Genomic DNA, 17,978 nt, shown 5'->3' with positions numbered 1-17,978 from the left:
GTCGCCGCTAAAACCTATAGTTACCGCCACTAAAAGTATGTTTTAGTGGCAGTAGAAATCGCCGCTCAAGTCTATAATAGTCGCAACCAAAGGTCAGACGTAAGTAACGATGCATAAAGCTTATGTATATTCAATTTTATAGTTTTATTATTAACAAATTAAGCAAAAGTAAACATTTCAATGATTTTTAAATATATTTTTATAAATAACCTATAATATACAAAAATTATATTATGATTTTATTTGAGAAAAGTAGGAAAAAATATTATACTTACTATTTGAGAAATATCATTACATCAATAATAAAAAAATATGATAAAAAAATATGATGATTTAAAGCAAAACAAGAGAACCTGTGTTTTATGCTCCAGGGTTACTCCTCAAATTTAGAACTTACACCTTCTGAATCTACGTGTTTAATTTACGCCCCGCCCCGAGACTTTTCCTAAAAATGTTTTTGAAAACATTGGTCACAACCAATATAATAATCGCCACTAAAAGTATGTAAGTATATCAATAAATAAATAAATATATAACATTCCTTGTTCATTTTACCGTTGAATCAAATGCTTCATGTTTTTGAAAACATTGGTCACAACCAATATAATAATCGCCACTAAAGCATGTAAGTATATCAATAAATAAATAAATATATAACATTCCTTGTTCATTTTACAGTTGAATCCAATGCTTCAGGTCACTCAATCTAGATTAACTAGTATCATCTCTACTTGGAGTGTCGTAAATGGTTGAATATACTCTAACCAACCCATCTACTTATCGGATGTATGGCTTGCCACCCCTACCTATATTGGGGAATGACTCACTTTGCATACCTCAACATTGAAGCCACAGTCTATTAAAAAGAGTAACCATGCACGTTGTTGTTCAGAAAGTCTGTCTCTAGGGCCTTTCACTTCAACGAGTTTTGCTTCACCTCTGTACTCGTCGTGGAAGCGCCAAAGCAATAAGTCGGGCATTCCACTGGACCAGCTCCTGTAATCTTGAGCCAAATTCCGACAGATTGATGCAAGACAAGGACCTCCGATGCATGTAACTGCTGCTCGGAGCTCAGAAAGAGAATGCTTGTCCCACTTAACTCCCCTACAGACTGTTCCCATATGTGATTCCCATGACATGATAAGTAACTCTTCTGCCATGCCATGCTCAATCTTATCTAGAAAACCTTCTACAAGACCCTTTCTGACTTCATAAAAGCTATCAGTTTCAAGATCCAAAGGTGCAGTCTGCAAAAAGAAAAAGACTTGGCTCTCAAGAATTCTTGCAGATCAAAAAACTGAGCACACCATGAATGCCAATCCGAAAAACAAGTAAATGGTTGTAGATCTTTCTGAAGTAGTTTGAACAGTGATTGTAGATCCAAGATATCATAATACCTTGCTTTTGTTGCTTTCTAGTCTTGCAATACCCCCTAAAATAATTGTTTATTAAAGAAAACAAAAATAAACAACCATCATCAGACAATAAAGGGGATATGAGGAGCAATTTGGATCCTATTTTCAAATGCTATTATGACTTGTGCAGAACTTGTAAGGAACCTAGTGTAAGTGGGCAGACCATGAGAATCATAAGAACTTGTAAGGAACCTAGTGTAAGTGGGCAGACCATGAGAATCATAATCATCACTTTCACATTGCTCATTAATTGTGAAGTTAAGCATATTGTTATCATTAAACAAAGCTAGTGTTTAGCTGCTAAGACATAGCTTCATGTTGTGTAACTGAATTATCAACAGAGTTATCACTTATCAGCACACCCATTTAGAATGGAAGTTCTGACAATAGCAAGGCCACCTATACCTGAGTATATGGAAAACATCAAGAAGAAAATACCTGAAATTTGGTACGGAAGACATTTGGTACATCCGCAAATACAATGTCCCACATTAGAAGCCCGAAAATAGTCAACCAAATCCCACTCTCAGTGTGAACACCCTGCCAGCGTCCTCCTTCTCCAGCATAATACTCAAGAGCAAGATCTTCTACTCCACAACGTTCTCCATCCTCACCATAAAAGACATTCTTCACCCCTGTTTTGCAGTTCACTGGTCTGCCCTGAACCTGAACCTAAATAATCATGGAGGATGAATCCGAAACTGTAGTATGATATTCAATTTTTAAGAAAATGGGTGATGTGCAACATGGTCAAACCAGAGATGGAATGAAATACCTCAACTATCTTCCTATTGATGGAATTCGAAAAACTGGGAGTTTTCCAACGTCTAGGGGGCTTACCCAACCGCAGAACCCGCCTCTGTAGAGCCACTATACAGCCAGCGCGAACCCAAGAATCTAGCAACCCCTTTTCAGCTACTTCAAGACTCTCATCAAGGCACCCAACATGCTCCAAATCAATTGAGAGCCGCAGAGTCCAATATCCCCTTCTTCGATCAGATTTAAATTTAACTAACAGCAGCTTAAGCAAATCGATTGCATCTTTATACCTGAAAAAGTATCCCCACTTTTAATGCTTAATACACAAGAAACTTCACTTAAAACAGTATCACCACCATCACAAGAAAATGTCCAATGAAGAGTGAACATACATCCATGATCCACCTGACTGTATTCCCGTTAGTTTTAGTCATAACATGAACTTGCGCATTGTTTAACAATATTAACAGAGGCTCATAAATCATCTGAAATAAGTCCACTTATAAAGACAACCTCCCAGGCCATTCACTCAATTCAATTTCACCATACTAGCCCTCATTAGATCATCAATCTGTCCTTCTACTAGCCCGCAATCAATTTATAGAAAAAAAACTCGGATCAAATGAGAAAACATGCACAAAGGTGGACTATCACTTGTTAGAAAGAATTGATGTAAAATATTCTGAAAGAATCTCAGAATCCAACCTAAGACCATAAGGCAGTTATGGAGCTGCCTCGGACATTGTAACCTCTTTGGCAACCCTACACAATCAACAAGGGATAAGTGTATTCTCTAACACCCTCCCACACATGTAACCCTGTTCTTGGGTTTTCACATGAGTTAACACTGAATTGTTTTTGTTTTTTTGGGTTTTCCTTTTGAGGAGATTGAAAAGCTGACCTGACGTAGAAAAGATGTTCAACTGGCTGAAAAGATTGCCTGGACAGTGAGCAGGCTAAAGTGAACTTGGAGCAAAGTTAGTGGCTCAAAGAGCTGCTAAATAAAAGAGAGAAGCCCAGACAACTTTATGGGTTGAGTTGACAGAATATGAAGAGAGAAGCATTGAGAGAGTAGGATTCACTAAAGCTTGCTCTGATACCATGAGAAAGATATTGAACTAACCCAAACCCTTGAGCAATGGGCAGAGCATCCCATGATTTTACTAACCCCTTTGGTAATCCTTACACAATCAATGAGGGACAAGTGTATTCTCCAACTTTAAAGACAATTAGATGGCATCTATCGCCCAGAAAGGGCCAATTAAATGATATCTACGTTCAACAATACCAATATAAAGATCTATGCTTTACCTCTACCATTTTTCTTTTCCCTCTTTCGTTGATTGATATACAACACATATCAGTGACTAAACTCTGTAATGTCAAACGATAGAAGGAAAAAAATGGTTGAAGAATGTCAAACAGCTGTCCTCAGAATACCCAACTCTGTCATGATGAAGACAATAAGACATGTAACCTTCTAGAAGTGTGATTCATAGATTCACTCCTATCTTTGCTGTGTATTAATGAGATAATCATGGATAAATTGTTTCTAATACTTGGGAGTATATTTGGACTTTCTCGTAATAAATAATAAAATAAATGAATATGTGCTCCATAACTCTAGTGAGTAAGATGACAAAATGAGTACTTGAAGGTTCCAGAAAAGATAACCTGATCTTAGGAGAATGAGACTGACTTACAAAAATCTAAGTACTGAACTTTTAAGACAAGTATGATGTCATGAAGTAGAGAACTCCTCACAACTTAGTGAAAGACAAACCTCTACGAAAATTGACTGTCCAAATACAACTCACTGATTTCCCCAATTATGGAAACACAACATATCAGAAATTAACCAGCTTATGGAACTGAACATAAACCATAAACCTATTTACAAGATCTTACCATGTGACAAATTTTCTATTCTTCTTTCACGAACAGTTACCTTATAAAACTTTTTCTTTTGACTTTCAGTCGTGACACGCACCACTATCCCCTATTTTTGCTGCCAAAAAAAAAAAAGACAACCCCAAGAAGAGGGAGGGCACTAACTCTCTTCACTATAGAAAGCCCCCTGGCGTCTTTTTTGTTTTATGCATCTGAACAAGCAAAATACTAGTTCTCTAATCGTCTCATTCCTCTAGAAGATTTTTTATTTTTCAAATAATCATTACATTCTCATTAAGTAGAATTAGCCACTATACTGTAAAATTCTTCTTCCTCGTGGATCGTGGAAGATCTCAATTGCAACTTTAGTTTACTAGGGGATGAAGCTGATTTCCAGAATAATCTGCGATAATATTGACATAGCGTTTTATTTAAAAAATAATAATACTATTGATTTAGTGTTTGAAAGAATGAACTCAGTTGCAAGTTCACAAAATGTAAGATTCATCAGAGAATTAACTTCTAATCAAGCATGTTGGACCTCCTCACCTACGTTCATGCTCCAGGAAAGAAACACCCAACAGGATCACCTTAGAATATACCCAACTGGCTGAAAAGCAAGATAAAAATGCAGTCATCGACCCAAAATGTGATGATCTATCTTCCTCCACAAAGCTAGATACTTGAGAGGCAGAAATCTCAATGCATCTTGATACCAACTCATTGTTGTTCTCGTCAAGAGACTCATCCATAACTTGTGCAACCTCAATGGCCTAAGGGCATTAAATTCAAACTAAATAAAGAAAAAAGTTTTTGCTCTTTTGACAGCAGCTAATAAGGGCAGAAAGTATCTTTTCACAAGAGTTAGCATACCTCCTCATAAGACAACAGGTCACTTCTGTCTGGAAAAATCTGGTCTGTGAATATGCAGTTATAAGCAGGATATTTTACAATGCCCAAGTCAACAAGTAAGAATGCTGACAGGTCCTGCTCTCCATTCAGAAAAAATAGCCTCTGAAGGAAGAAAAAGTTAGAAGGGTACATGCCAAACAATGTTTATTATAAAAAGGCTAGACGACATAATAGAGATTTCTCCAAAATCACCTCAGCACGCCAAAAGACAGATTCAGCCAATGCAGATATCCTGATACAGCTTCCAGTTTTTCTTAGAATCATACTTTGAAGATTGGGGCTGCAGTGATGTCATTTTGGAGCAATTACATGAAAGAGTATTAAGGTGTGGTACAGAGTGACAGCAGCGGGATAAAGAACTTCAAAAACAACCTACCATAAACCACTTTCATACGCACCAAGAAGCCGAGCAATGTAATCTTGCTTTCTTGTACCATGATCAGAGTTCCGTACAATCTTCTTATGTGACTGAACTAAATCTCAAAATAAAACACGCTTGTAAGAAAGATGTATGTAACTCAAACAAGACAATTGGAAGGCCATTATCATTGAACATGGAAGTCCCACAAACAAAGGGAAGAATGCAATGAACAACTAAGGAAGCATCTAGAATTTTTTACTTCAAGAGACGCATCAAATCGGCAGAGTGTCTATTGAAAATAGCGGTAATCTCTGCATAACACTCTACCATCTCCAGGGGCCACTAAGTGGGATTATACTGGGCATGTTGTTGTAGAGACACATAAAACCGTTAACCCTAATCTTCTAAGAGATCCTGATCTGACTACAACTACTTTTTGGCAGATCTTTGGAAGGAAACACTAGATGCAATTAATCAACGGAACACCTCAGAAAAGCAACAACTAAAAAATTACAACTGTCAAATTGCTTGCAGCACAGCTATGATGACAGCAGGTGGAGAGGCAAAATGGAACTTTTTGCTATACCACCCTAACTGTATCTATTTATTTATTTCTTTTTAACTTACATTTTTCACTTCCCTCAATTGCATTGAGACAATTACTCTTCTTTCCTTGTGCAAAGCAAGCTTAGTCAGACAGAAATTAAGAACTGAACACATATCCAGAGAAGACCGAAGCCAAAGCACAAGCTCTGACAAGGGCATGAAAGTACCACATTTTCCCTTCTACTTTGAGAATATTTTAAAATAAAACAAAGCTTAACCCCTATTGTAAGGCAACATATTCCTTTTTTTTATTTTCCTTTTTGATGAAGTGTTAAAAATGCAACATACATCATCCAGATAATCAATTGTAAGTAGAGTGTGACCATGTTATTAGCAATTAATACACAAACATACAAGAGCAGTAATTCCTACAATTTTAAGACTTAGTTTCAGTGGTCCAATTAATTAGGATGGACGAATCTCAATAAACATGTTATGGTATCTACATACAAGAAAAGAAACACGATTGATTGAAAAAAAATAAGAAGGCAATATTAAAATGATGCTGAAATGGGTGTACAGATCTGAGTAAAAAAATTTGGTGATAGCTGACCACCAAAGTTGGGGTGGCGGAAGATTAGTTATTTATTTACCTTGATTCTTTTTTTAGTGCTAAGAACTGTATGGCCCGTATCTGTCCACACAGTATCCTGTTTCTGTGTAGTCATCAGAAGCCAATCTCGTTATTGGAGCATTAACTATGGCATCAGTCAAATTTAGAAGGAGCCTTCCATAATGCTCCAAGCCTTTCATGACCTAAAGATAGCTTCTTCTTTAAACTCACAAGACAGTCTACTAGGAAGATATATTAAATGATATTGCAAATGCATTAACAAGACTGAATTTCATCTAATAAATCTTCTGATTGCTTGGAGATTAAATCAGCAATGTCAAGTCACATACAAGTTAACTAAACATCCACCTTACAGTAACAGAAAAGAAACTCCCATAATGATGAAAGTCAATACATAATTACCAAAAGGAGAATGATGTGTATCAAGATAAGCTTTGAAGTAGGGATAGATTATCCTAAAGAGTGGATGGAAATTTAATATGTTATAGAAAAAAAAAAGAAAAAATTGCAACAATTTTCAAAAGGTTTTCTATAAGGAATAATCCCCCACATGTTTGGTCTCAATAACTATTCTACTAGTTCCCATCTTTTAACTCTCCATCTTTCAAGCTGTATAGCTTTTGTGTTACATAGTTAAGAGTAATATATTCCAATAAAGCTCTAGTTTCCACCATATACTACTCCCTCAGTTCCAAAATAAGCGGTGGTGTTTTAGCCTTCTCATTTGTTTCAAAATAAGTGGTATTCTAGTTTTCAAGAAGGAATTGATCTTATTCTTCCAAATTAACCTCGTTTTAATACATGAAGTTTTTCACCATAGAGAATCACTTCTTTCTTCAAGGCGTATGGAACATAAAAAAAATAAAGAAAGAAACAAGAACCTTGTTAAGACTGTAGAGGTCCCGCAGTTCACCAACATTTAGAACATCCAATACCTCCATCAAGTCACCAATTTGTAGTTTATCAATTGATTCGAATAAAGTAACACATTCTGCTTCTGCAAAGTAAAAGAGGATGACTTAAATGATGTTGCATTCAGCTTCTCTTAGAGCAAGACTATATAGAATTTACCACAGCATTATAGAATTTGTCTACCAGAAAGACCCTTAACAGCTTCTTTATAATCACATATTTCAGCATATGATATGCTAGCTGTCCGAAACCATGGCCCTGAGTTAAGAAAAAACAATGAAGCTAATAAGATCAAGAAACTTCTTGAATCATCCAGCAATGAATAATTCAATTTTTCATGAATACAGAGTAAAAGAAGAAAAACACAACATGATAAGCTTTAGTTGTACAAATAGAAGAACTTGAAACCACGCCCTTCTAATACGATTCCGGATAGCAACCAAATTATCAGTGAATGTAGAGTAAGTGATGTAACATTAAGTAGAAAAAGCCAATTCATTACTAGCATGGTCTCATATATAAGGTAGACTACTCATTATGGGTCTGTAGCAGTCAGGAAAAGGTAGTGCCTGCAAAAAAATGGTATCATGAAAATAGAAACTAGTTGAACCACATGTGTGATCTAGCGGTAGCTGAAGCTGGAATAAACCAAAGGCGACCAAGGTTCTAATTTTAGCAAAGGTAGGTAGGTGATTTTTTCACATCTGCTCAAGTCGTGGTAGCAATATTATATGAAATCTATTCTAATAGAAGGACGCCAGGACCCGGTAGAATAGCTGAGGCAAGCTGACCCACACACAAACATTATCATGAAAAGACCAAGAAATAAGAACACTGCAATAAGTCATTTCCAATGAGATGGAAAGCACAGCTGAGTTTCACATTTCAATCTTTTAGCAGACATTGAAAGGCCTTTTGATTAATAAACAAGCAGCACATCTGGACTCCATAAATACAGATTTTGTCATCTACAAGAAGTGGCAGTAACCAAGCTGAAGTGGATAAGATCTAGAAATTAACCAACTCTAGAATATTAAAGTTGCAAGCCAAAAGAGCTATTGAAGTTGAATACCTTTACGTGCATAAAGCCGAGCAAAGAGCCTCTGACTATCATCTGAGAGTGATAAAAAAGCTTCTGTACCAACAGAGGATAAAAACGGAGTTATATATGCAAATTTATCAAAGATTATCTGGGATGATCCAATTAATGAAGACGATCATACTCAATAAGGTCTTCTCGCCTTCAGCAAAAAGATGTGCATTGATCTTCAAAACCTCCTTTAGTAATAATAGAAGGTTATGCTGGTATTTTGCAGGGACAGGAGGGTGAGTCTTCGAGAATTCAGCAGCACATAGAGCATTTTTCCTAAAGGAATTAAATTCTTGGAAACTAGAGGAGTCCTTTTCACCAAAAGAAGCAATGCTAGAGGAATATATCTGAATTGGGACAACTGCATGAGGATGCCGTGGAATAGAAGTTATATGGCCCTAAATCCATGCAAGCTAGTGATCAGTCCATACTTACGAAAATCCATAATATCAATTGACACAAGTAAATAGTTAAAAGAATACAAACGGCCGGGAGAACACAAAGATATTTTCTAGAATTTACAGCTAGCTGGAGCTCACATTGCTTTTCTTTATTCGTTAAAATGCTACTTATATATTGTATACGATTTATTGTATTGGAAGGTTATTGAACAACCTTTAACTGGTCCAATAGCCTCACTAGCAAATAAATGTAGCTGATTTTGAAGCGGCTAAACGGTTTATATTGAAGTGGCTAAACGGTTTATAATTATTTGTACTTGTAAGTTGGTTTTTATGCTGGAACCAAATAGTGTGCAAGACCAAATCTATGTACAGTTACAGATGCATGCAGAATACTTGTTCAGTGCCAGACAGAATGAACTGACATACAACTACGCTTCAGTATAAATACCAGTGCTTATATATAGACCCTACTACGCTTAAGTATAAAATACCAGTGCCTATATATAGACCCTACTTCTTAAAGTTGATCATTTTTCATTCTTCCAAAAGCAAAGGCACCTGCAAGGGAATTTTCACATCCAACTTCCATCCATACAAGGCACATAGAATGTTATTTTTACAAAACCCTAAATATTCAGAATGTTATTTTTACAAAACCCTAAATATTCCAAGCATGATATAGCTAATCACAACCATTAAACCAAGATTTGATGGTTGGACTCCTCATTCTTTCCCAAATCCCCCACTGATAAAATTTGAAATAGCTAATCACCCTATATATTTTAAGTTCTTTGTGTGTTACCACAAAAAGTTCTCCACAAGAAGTCCTACTATTTAACCAAGATATTTTTAAAATGCTTCAGCAGACATTGAAATGGTTCATATATACTTGTCCTTTCAAAAACTCATACTAAATATGCTTTTAGATATTTAAATACAATAAGAGCAAAGGTAAGACAAGTTGAAGCTTGTATGGAAAACGGAAAACTTAGAATATGACCACAAAATGTCTAGTATTATTACCTCAAACGTCATCTGGAAATTGTCAATCAATGGAGATACATATTGTGCCAATTCCCTGGGGATAAAACCTAGCTCTTTACTGTGACCAGTATCTTTTGTTAGAACCTGCCAGAACATACGAGCAATGCTTTTTACCCACGTCTTGAGATACAATGTTACCAAAGTTTTTTAAGAAGGTACGTGAAGATCAACCTTGATTGCGTTTGGATCCTTGACATTCTCGGAATCTCTTGAAAGCATCACCATTGCTCCAATAATTAACTCTGTGTCATCAGCAAACTTACGGCCAACAATGAAAGTATCAAGCAAAATCTTAGAGTTATCATCATCTTCCAAAGGTTCCACATATGTAGGAGTCCTGTTTTCAGAAAGTGACAAAGGTGAGCCTGTGAAGTTGTCAATTTTATCATCACTTATTTGGTGGTGAGGAAAACCCTCTAGCCCCACAATTTGCATCGACTTTGCACCAGACAGAGATTTGCATTCATCATCGAAATCAGGGAGACCATCTAAGTTCTCCGCTCGATCAACCCTACTACAGAGACTACTATTTCTTGTGAGAATATTGGATCTGCTGGTTGCCAAAGTAAGTGAGACTGAAGATGAACTGGATTCATCTTGGACGTTATTTTTTGAAACATCTGAGTTTCTCATTTCAGAAGCCAGAACAGGGATATTACCATCATTTGCACTTGAACCGAACTCTGTCCTTGTCAAGTCTGAATCAATGAATGAGGCTGTAACTTTAGGTCGTGCGCAAAATTTCAACTGGAAAAGGGTGCACTGACTTAATTTGCGTTTAGTTCCTCTAGCAAGGCATTTATCTGAAAAATAATGTTCCATTGTAAGTTTACATATAGCTCAAAAGTCAAACAAATAACAGAACAGATTAATTGAAAAGATTAAAAACAAAACAATTAACTTGGCACTAAAGCTGCAACTAATACAAGCTTCTTAGTACACTTTACAAAGGGAATAGGGGTAAACAAGTGGACTGAATTTCATGGTTCTCTTTTTGCAGTTGTATTTTACCTTGTAAAATTGGGTTTTATGTCTACTGGGAAAAAATGAGAAATAGTAGTCTAGTGGCAATGCCAAATCATTGAATTCACACGATGCCTAAGTAGAGAACAGGTTCCTCTTAATTTAAATGTTCTTTCTTGAGATTTCTTTTCTTTGTGATGCCGATTAAATAAACACAGCAAAAGGAGTACTCACTCAACAATTTCAAAATGAATTCTTTACATTTTGAAAGCAAGAAATTTCAGTACCATTAGTAGCACATGCATTCACAATCCTAGCTCAACTCATCAACATTCTAGAAATAAGTTCATAACTCATCTGACAAATTGGTATCCAAGAAATTTAAAATTTCAAATACATCCATAAAAGCAGATCAAAAATTTAAACTTAACATGTTTAATTTCAAAATTAAACCACAATCCATTTGATTCACTGGTTTCAAAATCTTATCATTTGAACTTTGTGGATTTTTTTCACATATTGATTTTGAAACAGAACTACTGGATTGACCAAATTCCACCATCAGAACTTCTCCAGCAACTTGAGCACTTCCCTTAAATCCAAAGCACAATTGAACAACACACATATAAACATAACAAGATACCATTTTTACACTAAGTATAGAAGAAAGTATCCTAAACTACTCAAAAAAAAATTAAAATACTAACATCAGAACAGAAGGAACTTGTACGTACCTAAATGAGAGTTAATAACAGGTTCTTCACCTCGAACCTTCGCCCCACAAACAGGACAATCAACCCATTGCTCATCACCATTTCCATTTCCACTTTCAGTGTTTACCTCATCCTTATCTTCTTTATAACCAATCTGTAAATCATCGGATACAATAGTTTAACAGTGAATCTATATAGACAGAATGACATATTGTGTAAATGGTGATTGGAAAAACTAGTACCTGAGGAACAGATGAAGTGATAAGAGAACGGCGACGGAGAAATCGCCGACGCCGACCTACTAATCTGATCAAACTTTCTCGACCTTTAAGCATCATAGAAAAAAGCCCTAATCTGGATCTAGCAGCTTTCGCTGGAAGGTAGATTTTCGAGAGGAGGTTCAGTTCATGGAGACATATTTATAGAGGTAATTGACTCCCGCCAACGTACAAACCATTTTCTTTTTTTCTTTTTCTTTACCACTTAGTCAAAAGGGCAAAGGAGGAGGATTTTATAATTAAAAAAAATAAAACACAGGGAAAGGTTTGGCCAAATTAGTTCAAATATATTAAAATATCATTTTAGTTGATACAGTTTCGTATAGTCCCTTCCTTTCACTTTTATTTGTCAAAAACTTAATGTATATATTTTCAAAATTGATTTTATAACCACGATACACTTGTTTGTTTACTTAATTGAGTGTGATTAAATAAAGTACAAACAATTTAAATAGGAAATTGGTATACCTTGACTTTTGCAATAGCTTTGAGTTGCTACGATTTCAAAATATGATATACTACAACATGCTTAAAAGTTAGAATTGTTGATCAACTTAAGGATTTACTGATTATAGCAATAAAAAGGTTTTGGGACATTTCTGATGAATAACTTAATTTTTGCTGGTAAATGAATCTACTTGCTACGTTCCACCTCAAGGAATTCAATAAACATGGAAGCCAACAGCATAACAAGACTAATATCAACGGTACAGTTGCAAGTTCCAACAAATCACTACTTCATTTCGCCTCTCCTCTTCTACAACTGTCACAACCAGCATCAAGCAGTGTACCGAAGCGATACACATAGTTATGCACTCGATTCAAACAAAAAGGGTGCAGTTTCTTCTCTGTTAAAAAGTACTACACTAGGAGAACTGCATTGATGCAACCATCATTTTCAGGATTATTCGTCACTTGAGCATATTTACCTGGCATTCAACCATCCACAAAAAAAATGAATGATCAGAATTTGAAGGACAAAAGAATCCCCGAAGTGTAACATCTAAGGTAAAGCATATCTTACCCCATACAACTTTCCCAGCAGGAGTGACAAGACCAAGTTCGCTGACATTAACCTGGATTTTATAGCAAGATGATTAGTGAATGCGAGCTAAATTAGATAAACTTCAAAATGCACACTTGAAACAGAAAGATTACCTCAATGATGGTTCCCTTGGTTATAACACCTAGAGAAGTGTACATTGGACCATTAGGATTCTTCTTAACCCCAATGATCTCAAGATTGAACGTACATTTAAGTTCAGGGTGTGTCACGTGGGCTTTAGTAAACCGTAATCCAGAAGGGCGGATGAACCGCTCATACTTTGGAGGTTTCCTGGTAAACCCTGCTCCGACAAAGGTGGCTTTCGTAACCATTCTCTTCCACTGCTTGGCTGCAAAGATGAGACAAATCAAAATGGTCAAAGAAATCACTCTTAACGATCCCAAAGGCAACAAATAATACAACAAAGGACAAGCATAAGGAGCTGAAATTAAGAACTTGTAGATGTAGGCTAACCAACAGAAAACGAAATTAGGTAACTGAAGATACTTACTCTTCCTTTTGCCAGATCTTATCACTCTGAACATCTCATCCTCAGCCACAGGCCTAACCTGTAAGGTGAAGTATCTTTCTTAGAAAGCAATTTCTGTAAACAAAAATATCATAAACATTTAAACAAAAGGAACAGTGATGCTCATATGATATTGGATGGCAACCCTTTGTGGGTCATATATTTACAGAGAAATCTCTGTACCTATCTAAGACCAACAAATAAGAATCGTCCCTAGATCCACGAGTTCTTTTTTCAAGAGCACAAACTGAAGTGTGAAGTATCCTTATTTGTAACCAGTCAAACAGAGAGACACGGGGTGACCCTTCAATCACACAAACATATTTAGCAAAAATTATGTGCACACCGGACATGAGTGAAGAACCAGCATACAGGCAGAAAGAGATAGTATTGAATCACATGGTGCAAGGACAAAAACTACCATGTTATTCAAACTTTACCTTCTTTATTTTGGATAAGGTAAAAAATTTACTAATGAAGGATATTCTGAATTTACCTTGGGCAGAGGCACCTCCCATTTTCCAGCTTTCTCTTTCCTCTTTTGCTTTATTGTGTTGCTAAGAATCTACATAAAAGGTTTAAAATTTAAAAACAGGATAATCAGTCTATGGTCATTGTACCACCAATTGAACAACTAACGACAAGTTCAACCCTGCATCAAACTCAACATGCCTTAGCTCTTGTGGTAGTCTCACGATCCATCAGATATGCAGGGACAGCACCCTCATGCACATCATCATCAACCTTGCGCCGGGATGATGACTCTTCATGCATAGCCAATCTATTCAAGGCAAACAAAGTAAATGTGAATTGGCTAGAATATCAGAAATTTCAAAAAGAAATCATTTAGGAACGGATAAAGTCTTTGGTGACTAAAGAATCATCAGTTTATCACATGCCTCATCCATAAGGACCAAATAAATGCACCAAGTATTCTATTAATAGTTTAGAAAATCTAACCCGCCATATATAGCATCAGCCTACATTCCAACAACAATAGTCGGATGGAGATGTGACTTTGCTGTAAAAGGCTGAAACTTCCTAATTCTTATCTTCTTTTTTTACTATACGGCGTAAATCAATATAGAGCATACAGTTCTCTGAATTAATTGTCTAACAATTACACCTACCAGAATCTAAGTGACATCGAAGCTAACCTCATTAGAAGATAGAAGTCAAACTATCTCAATCGACGACTGCAAAATGCTAGAAAAACTATGTCTAACATTTAAATAACCTTTAAGTGGAACAATTAGTAGTAAAGGGATTCAGCTTGTCTAAAACTATCTATAAGTGGTATGAATTGTACTTCAGCCAATGTATAGCTGGATGTGAACCAATGATTTACTTCATCACCCATCAGACCATGATTCCAAAGAGAAGCGAGACTCAAAATCCCATGCTAAAGAGCATGTAGGTTGAGACCTCAAGGTATATAAAAATTTGCTCAGTTGTGTGATTTACTAAAGCAATCCACAACAAATTAGCAGAATCCACTTGATCTTTTTTTGAGAAAGTAGAAACCACTTGATCTTTTTTTGAGAAGGTAGAATCCACTTGATCTTAGAAAATAATGAATATGTGTAGATCCTTCAGACTATCCTTCAGTAACCTTTTTACACGGGTCAATAGAAACGCAATTGTCTGCTCCTGAGTTACAGTTCAACCAATACATATCTTATACCTCTAGTCACACTCCAGACCCACATACACCCTACTTCAATATAGATAAAATCTGAAGTTTTAAACCAAGAGTATGTGTATAGAGAATAGCAACTGCAAATAGCTATGGAATGAGCATCACTCTCTAAAATTGAATCGACAACGCGAGATTCAGATGTGGGAAACCTTTTTTACTGATCCAAACAAACACCAAGTAAGCTGGCAACGTAAAGAAGAGTTGGTTCTGTTTCCAACTCAAAAGCAAATACTAAAACCAATGACATAGAAAAATTCAGTAGGCCCCAATATTTTCAGTACCCAACAAGCAGCCATAATCTGAAATTCTGAATAACAACCAATCCTAGGAGCATTAATTATTCTCACGACCATATCAAAATCTCAGAAATATTACAAAAGAGGAACTATGTCACCAATAATGGACAATGCTTCCTATTCAATTTGGGCTTCGAAACTAATTCTGATTGTTCAAATAGAAAATTATGGAATAGTCAAATAACTTAATGGAGTGGCATGAGCATACTCTTAAAATATTCAGTGTTCCTATATATTCTATAATCAATTTAATATATCAGACAAGTATGTATATAAAACAAAACAAAACCCCCAACCCCTGACTAGACTAGGCCAGCACTATAAATGACACAATATTCATTCAGCTCCATTTAGACTGTGCTAATGACAACTATCATTTGACAACAAGATCACAAACATACTAAAATCAAAGTGAACAACTTCGTAAAAGATCCAAACCAACATGCCTAAAATAGTAATTACACAATTAAAAACTCACGTTTTCTTCATTTGGGCCTTCTCAGCATAACGCTTCTTAGCAAACATCTTACCCTTGATACCCAAAGCCTATTTTGAGCACAAACAAACAAAACTTTAGCTCAAATTTCATGTAATACAGCATATAAGAATATTGAAACAGAAAAATGAAAAGATGGTAAGAGTAATTTCGAAACAAAAAGGGACCTTTTGGGCAATTTGGGATCGCTTGTGAACTTCACGAGCATCCTTCTTACGTTTACGCTCAAAGTGATCAGGGCGACGCCCAAATCTCTTCCTGTGCAACTCTATGTAATCTCCCTGAGGCTGTTGTTCGCCAATTTTCACATCACAAAAAAAAAACATTTAAAAATCATCAGTATATAATAATGCTTAAGATAATCGTAAAAACTTGGAAAAACATAAGATTCATGAAGTTAAATTTGTCGTACGGCTTAGAGAACTAACCATGGCTACGGTTGGACAGAGAAAGAGATTGAGAGGATGAGAAAAACCCTAATTTCTTTTTACTTAAAGGGTTTTTGCATACATAAATGGGTACGGGTCGGTGAGTGCGGGTTGGGCCATAAAGTAACCGGGTCGGTGTAAGGAAAAACACCTTTAGAATTATTTTTATTTTTTTTGGGGGGTGGGGGTGGGGTGGGGGGAATTACGCGGCTAACGGACTAAGCGAATTTATACTATTTAATATTTCTTATAGCTATTGTTTGGTATAATTATCACTTGCAACTAACATTACACATTAATTATGTCGCCTGACTTTGAGTTTGTATAAATAGTCACGTTTGTATATGTATAATTCGTCACGATATACAAATACATATGTATAATATACAATTATTTAACTTATATACATATACAATCCACCTCTCTCTCACTCTCTGCCCTCTCTCACTCACTTCTCTCCTCCCTCCCTTAATCTCGCTTGTCATATATACAAATGCATATGTATAACATATAATAATATACAATTAGATACATATACAATTCACCTCTCTCCCACTCTCCTCCCACTCTCCTCCCTCTCTCACTCACCTCTCTCCTCCCTTTCTCGATCTCGCTCGCCTCTCTCCTCCCTCTCCCAATCTCTATTTTCATATATACAAATACATATGTATAGTATACAATTATCTAACCAATATATATATATATATACAATTTCCCTTTCTCCCACTCTTTTTCCCCTCTCTCTCGCCTTTCTCCTCTCTCCCCCAGTACGCTCACCTCTCTCCTCGATATAACGTGTAGCTACAAATTATAGTAATTAAACTATAACTATGGAGAGTAATTAGACTATTTTTAAGTGGTTATACATGAAAAAATTCCTTTTTTTATATATAAGTATATGAAAATCCATGTTACAACCAAAATGTACCCAAAATAAAGGGTGTGTTGGTTCAGTTCAATTTGTTTTATATCTATCTTTCTTTTATTAACAGTGGCAAAGCTAGAAATTCCGTCAAGGGTGTTTAAACTTTAAAAGAGTTGATAATTTTTTTGGCGAAGTGGGTGCACAAAATATTTGTATTTACTGATGAGTGAGTGAACCCTAATTTAAGAATTAAATTACACAATACTAAATTACTAGATCATACAAAAACTTTTTTTTTATACAAAAACTTAAAATTATAAATAGTATAAATTAAAACTAGTGGAGAAAAAGCAATTTTAACTACTAGTTGAATATAACTCCCTCTGGTTCATATTCAGTAAATGTTGTTACCTTTTTATGATACATAATAACTAAATATTTCGAAGTTCAAGAAAAATGTAAAAACTTTTTTTTCCTATATTTACCTTTTATTTTAGTAACATTCTTAACTATTTTACATTTTTCAAAAAGAATATTTCATAAATAATAAAAAAGATACAATCGTGGATAGTGATCTTTAATTTTATCTTTAAAAATAATTTTCTTGAGAGTGTATTATACCTAATAATTCACTTAATGTAGATCGAAAATATACTTTTTAAAAATCTTAATTATTAGGTTAATTAAATTTAAGGTTAA

The 17,978-nt window shown here is 35.5% G+C and overlaps 2 protein-coding genes across 7 annotated transcripts; both read right to left on the bottom strand.

Moving 5' to 3' along the window:
* Positions 1–549: 549 nt before the first annotated feature.
* LOC107031570 (fanconi-associated nuclease 1 homolog) lies at positions 550–12,137 on the bottom strand. Of its 6 annotated transcripts, none has more exons than XM_027911870.1 (15): positions 11,886–12,135; positions 11,665–11,797; positions 10,139–10,770; positions 9,947–10,051; positions 8,653–8,917; positions 8,502–8,564; positions 7,613–7,687; positions 7,399–7,514; positions 5,353–5,444; positions 5,169–5,256; positions 4,938–5,078; positions 4,614–4,837; positions 2,191–2,464; positions 1,854–2,081; positions 550–1,247 (listed from the first exon to the last, which is right to left on the bottom strand). In XM_027911870.1, the coding sequence occupies exons 1-15, from the start codon at positions 11,979–11,981 to the stop codon at positions 807–809; spliced, it is 2,973 nt and encodes a 990-aa protein (XP_027767671.1). In that variant the 5' UTR covers positions 11,982–12,135; the 3' UTR covers positions 550–806. The 6 variants fall into 6 exon arrangements, with proteins under 6 accessions (XP_027767671.1, XP_015088470.1, XP_027767673.1 ...); XM_015232984.2 differs by having other exon boundaries at positions 1,854–2,087; positions 11,886–12,133; XM_027911871.1 differs by lacking the exon at positions 550–1,247 and adding an exon at positions 1,255–1,432 and having other exon boundaries at positions 1,854–2,087.
* Positions 12,138–12,463: 326 nt separating this feature from the next.
* LOC107031566 (ribosome biogenesis protein NSA2 homolog) lies at positions 12,464–16,483 on the bottom strand. The gene is made up of 9 exons (XM_015232982.2): positions 16,415–16,483; positions 16,154–16,273; positions 15,969–16,036; positions 14,168–14,276; positions 13,992–14,060; positions 13,478–13,535; positions 13,080–13,315; positions 12,946–12,997; positions 12,464–12,850 (listed from the first exon to the last, which is right to left on the bottom strand). Exons 1-9 carry the CDS (start codon positions 16,415–16,417, stop codon positions 12,783–12,785), a joined length of 783 nt encoding a protein of 260 aa, XP_015088468.1. The 5' UTR covers positions 16,418–16,483; the 3' UTR covers positions 12,464–12,782.
* Between the last annotated feature and the right edge of the window lie 1,495 nt (positions 16,484–17,978).

This window comes from Solanum pennellii, chromosome 9, assembly GCF_001406875.1.
Source record: "Solanum pennellii chromosome 9, SPENNV200".
Lineage (NCBI taxonomy): Eukaryota > Viridiplantae > Streptophyta > Magnoliopsida > Solanales > Solanaceae > Solanum > Solanum pennellii.
This window is presented reverse-complemented; position numbering and strand designations above follow the sequence as displayed.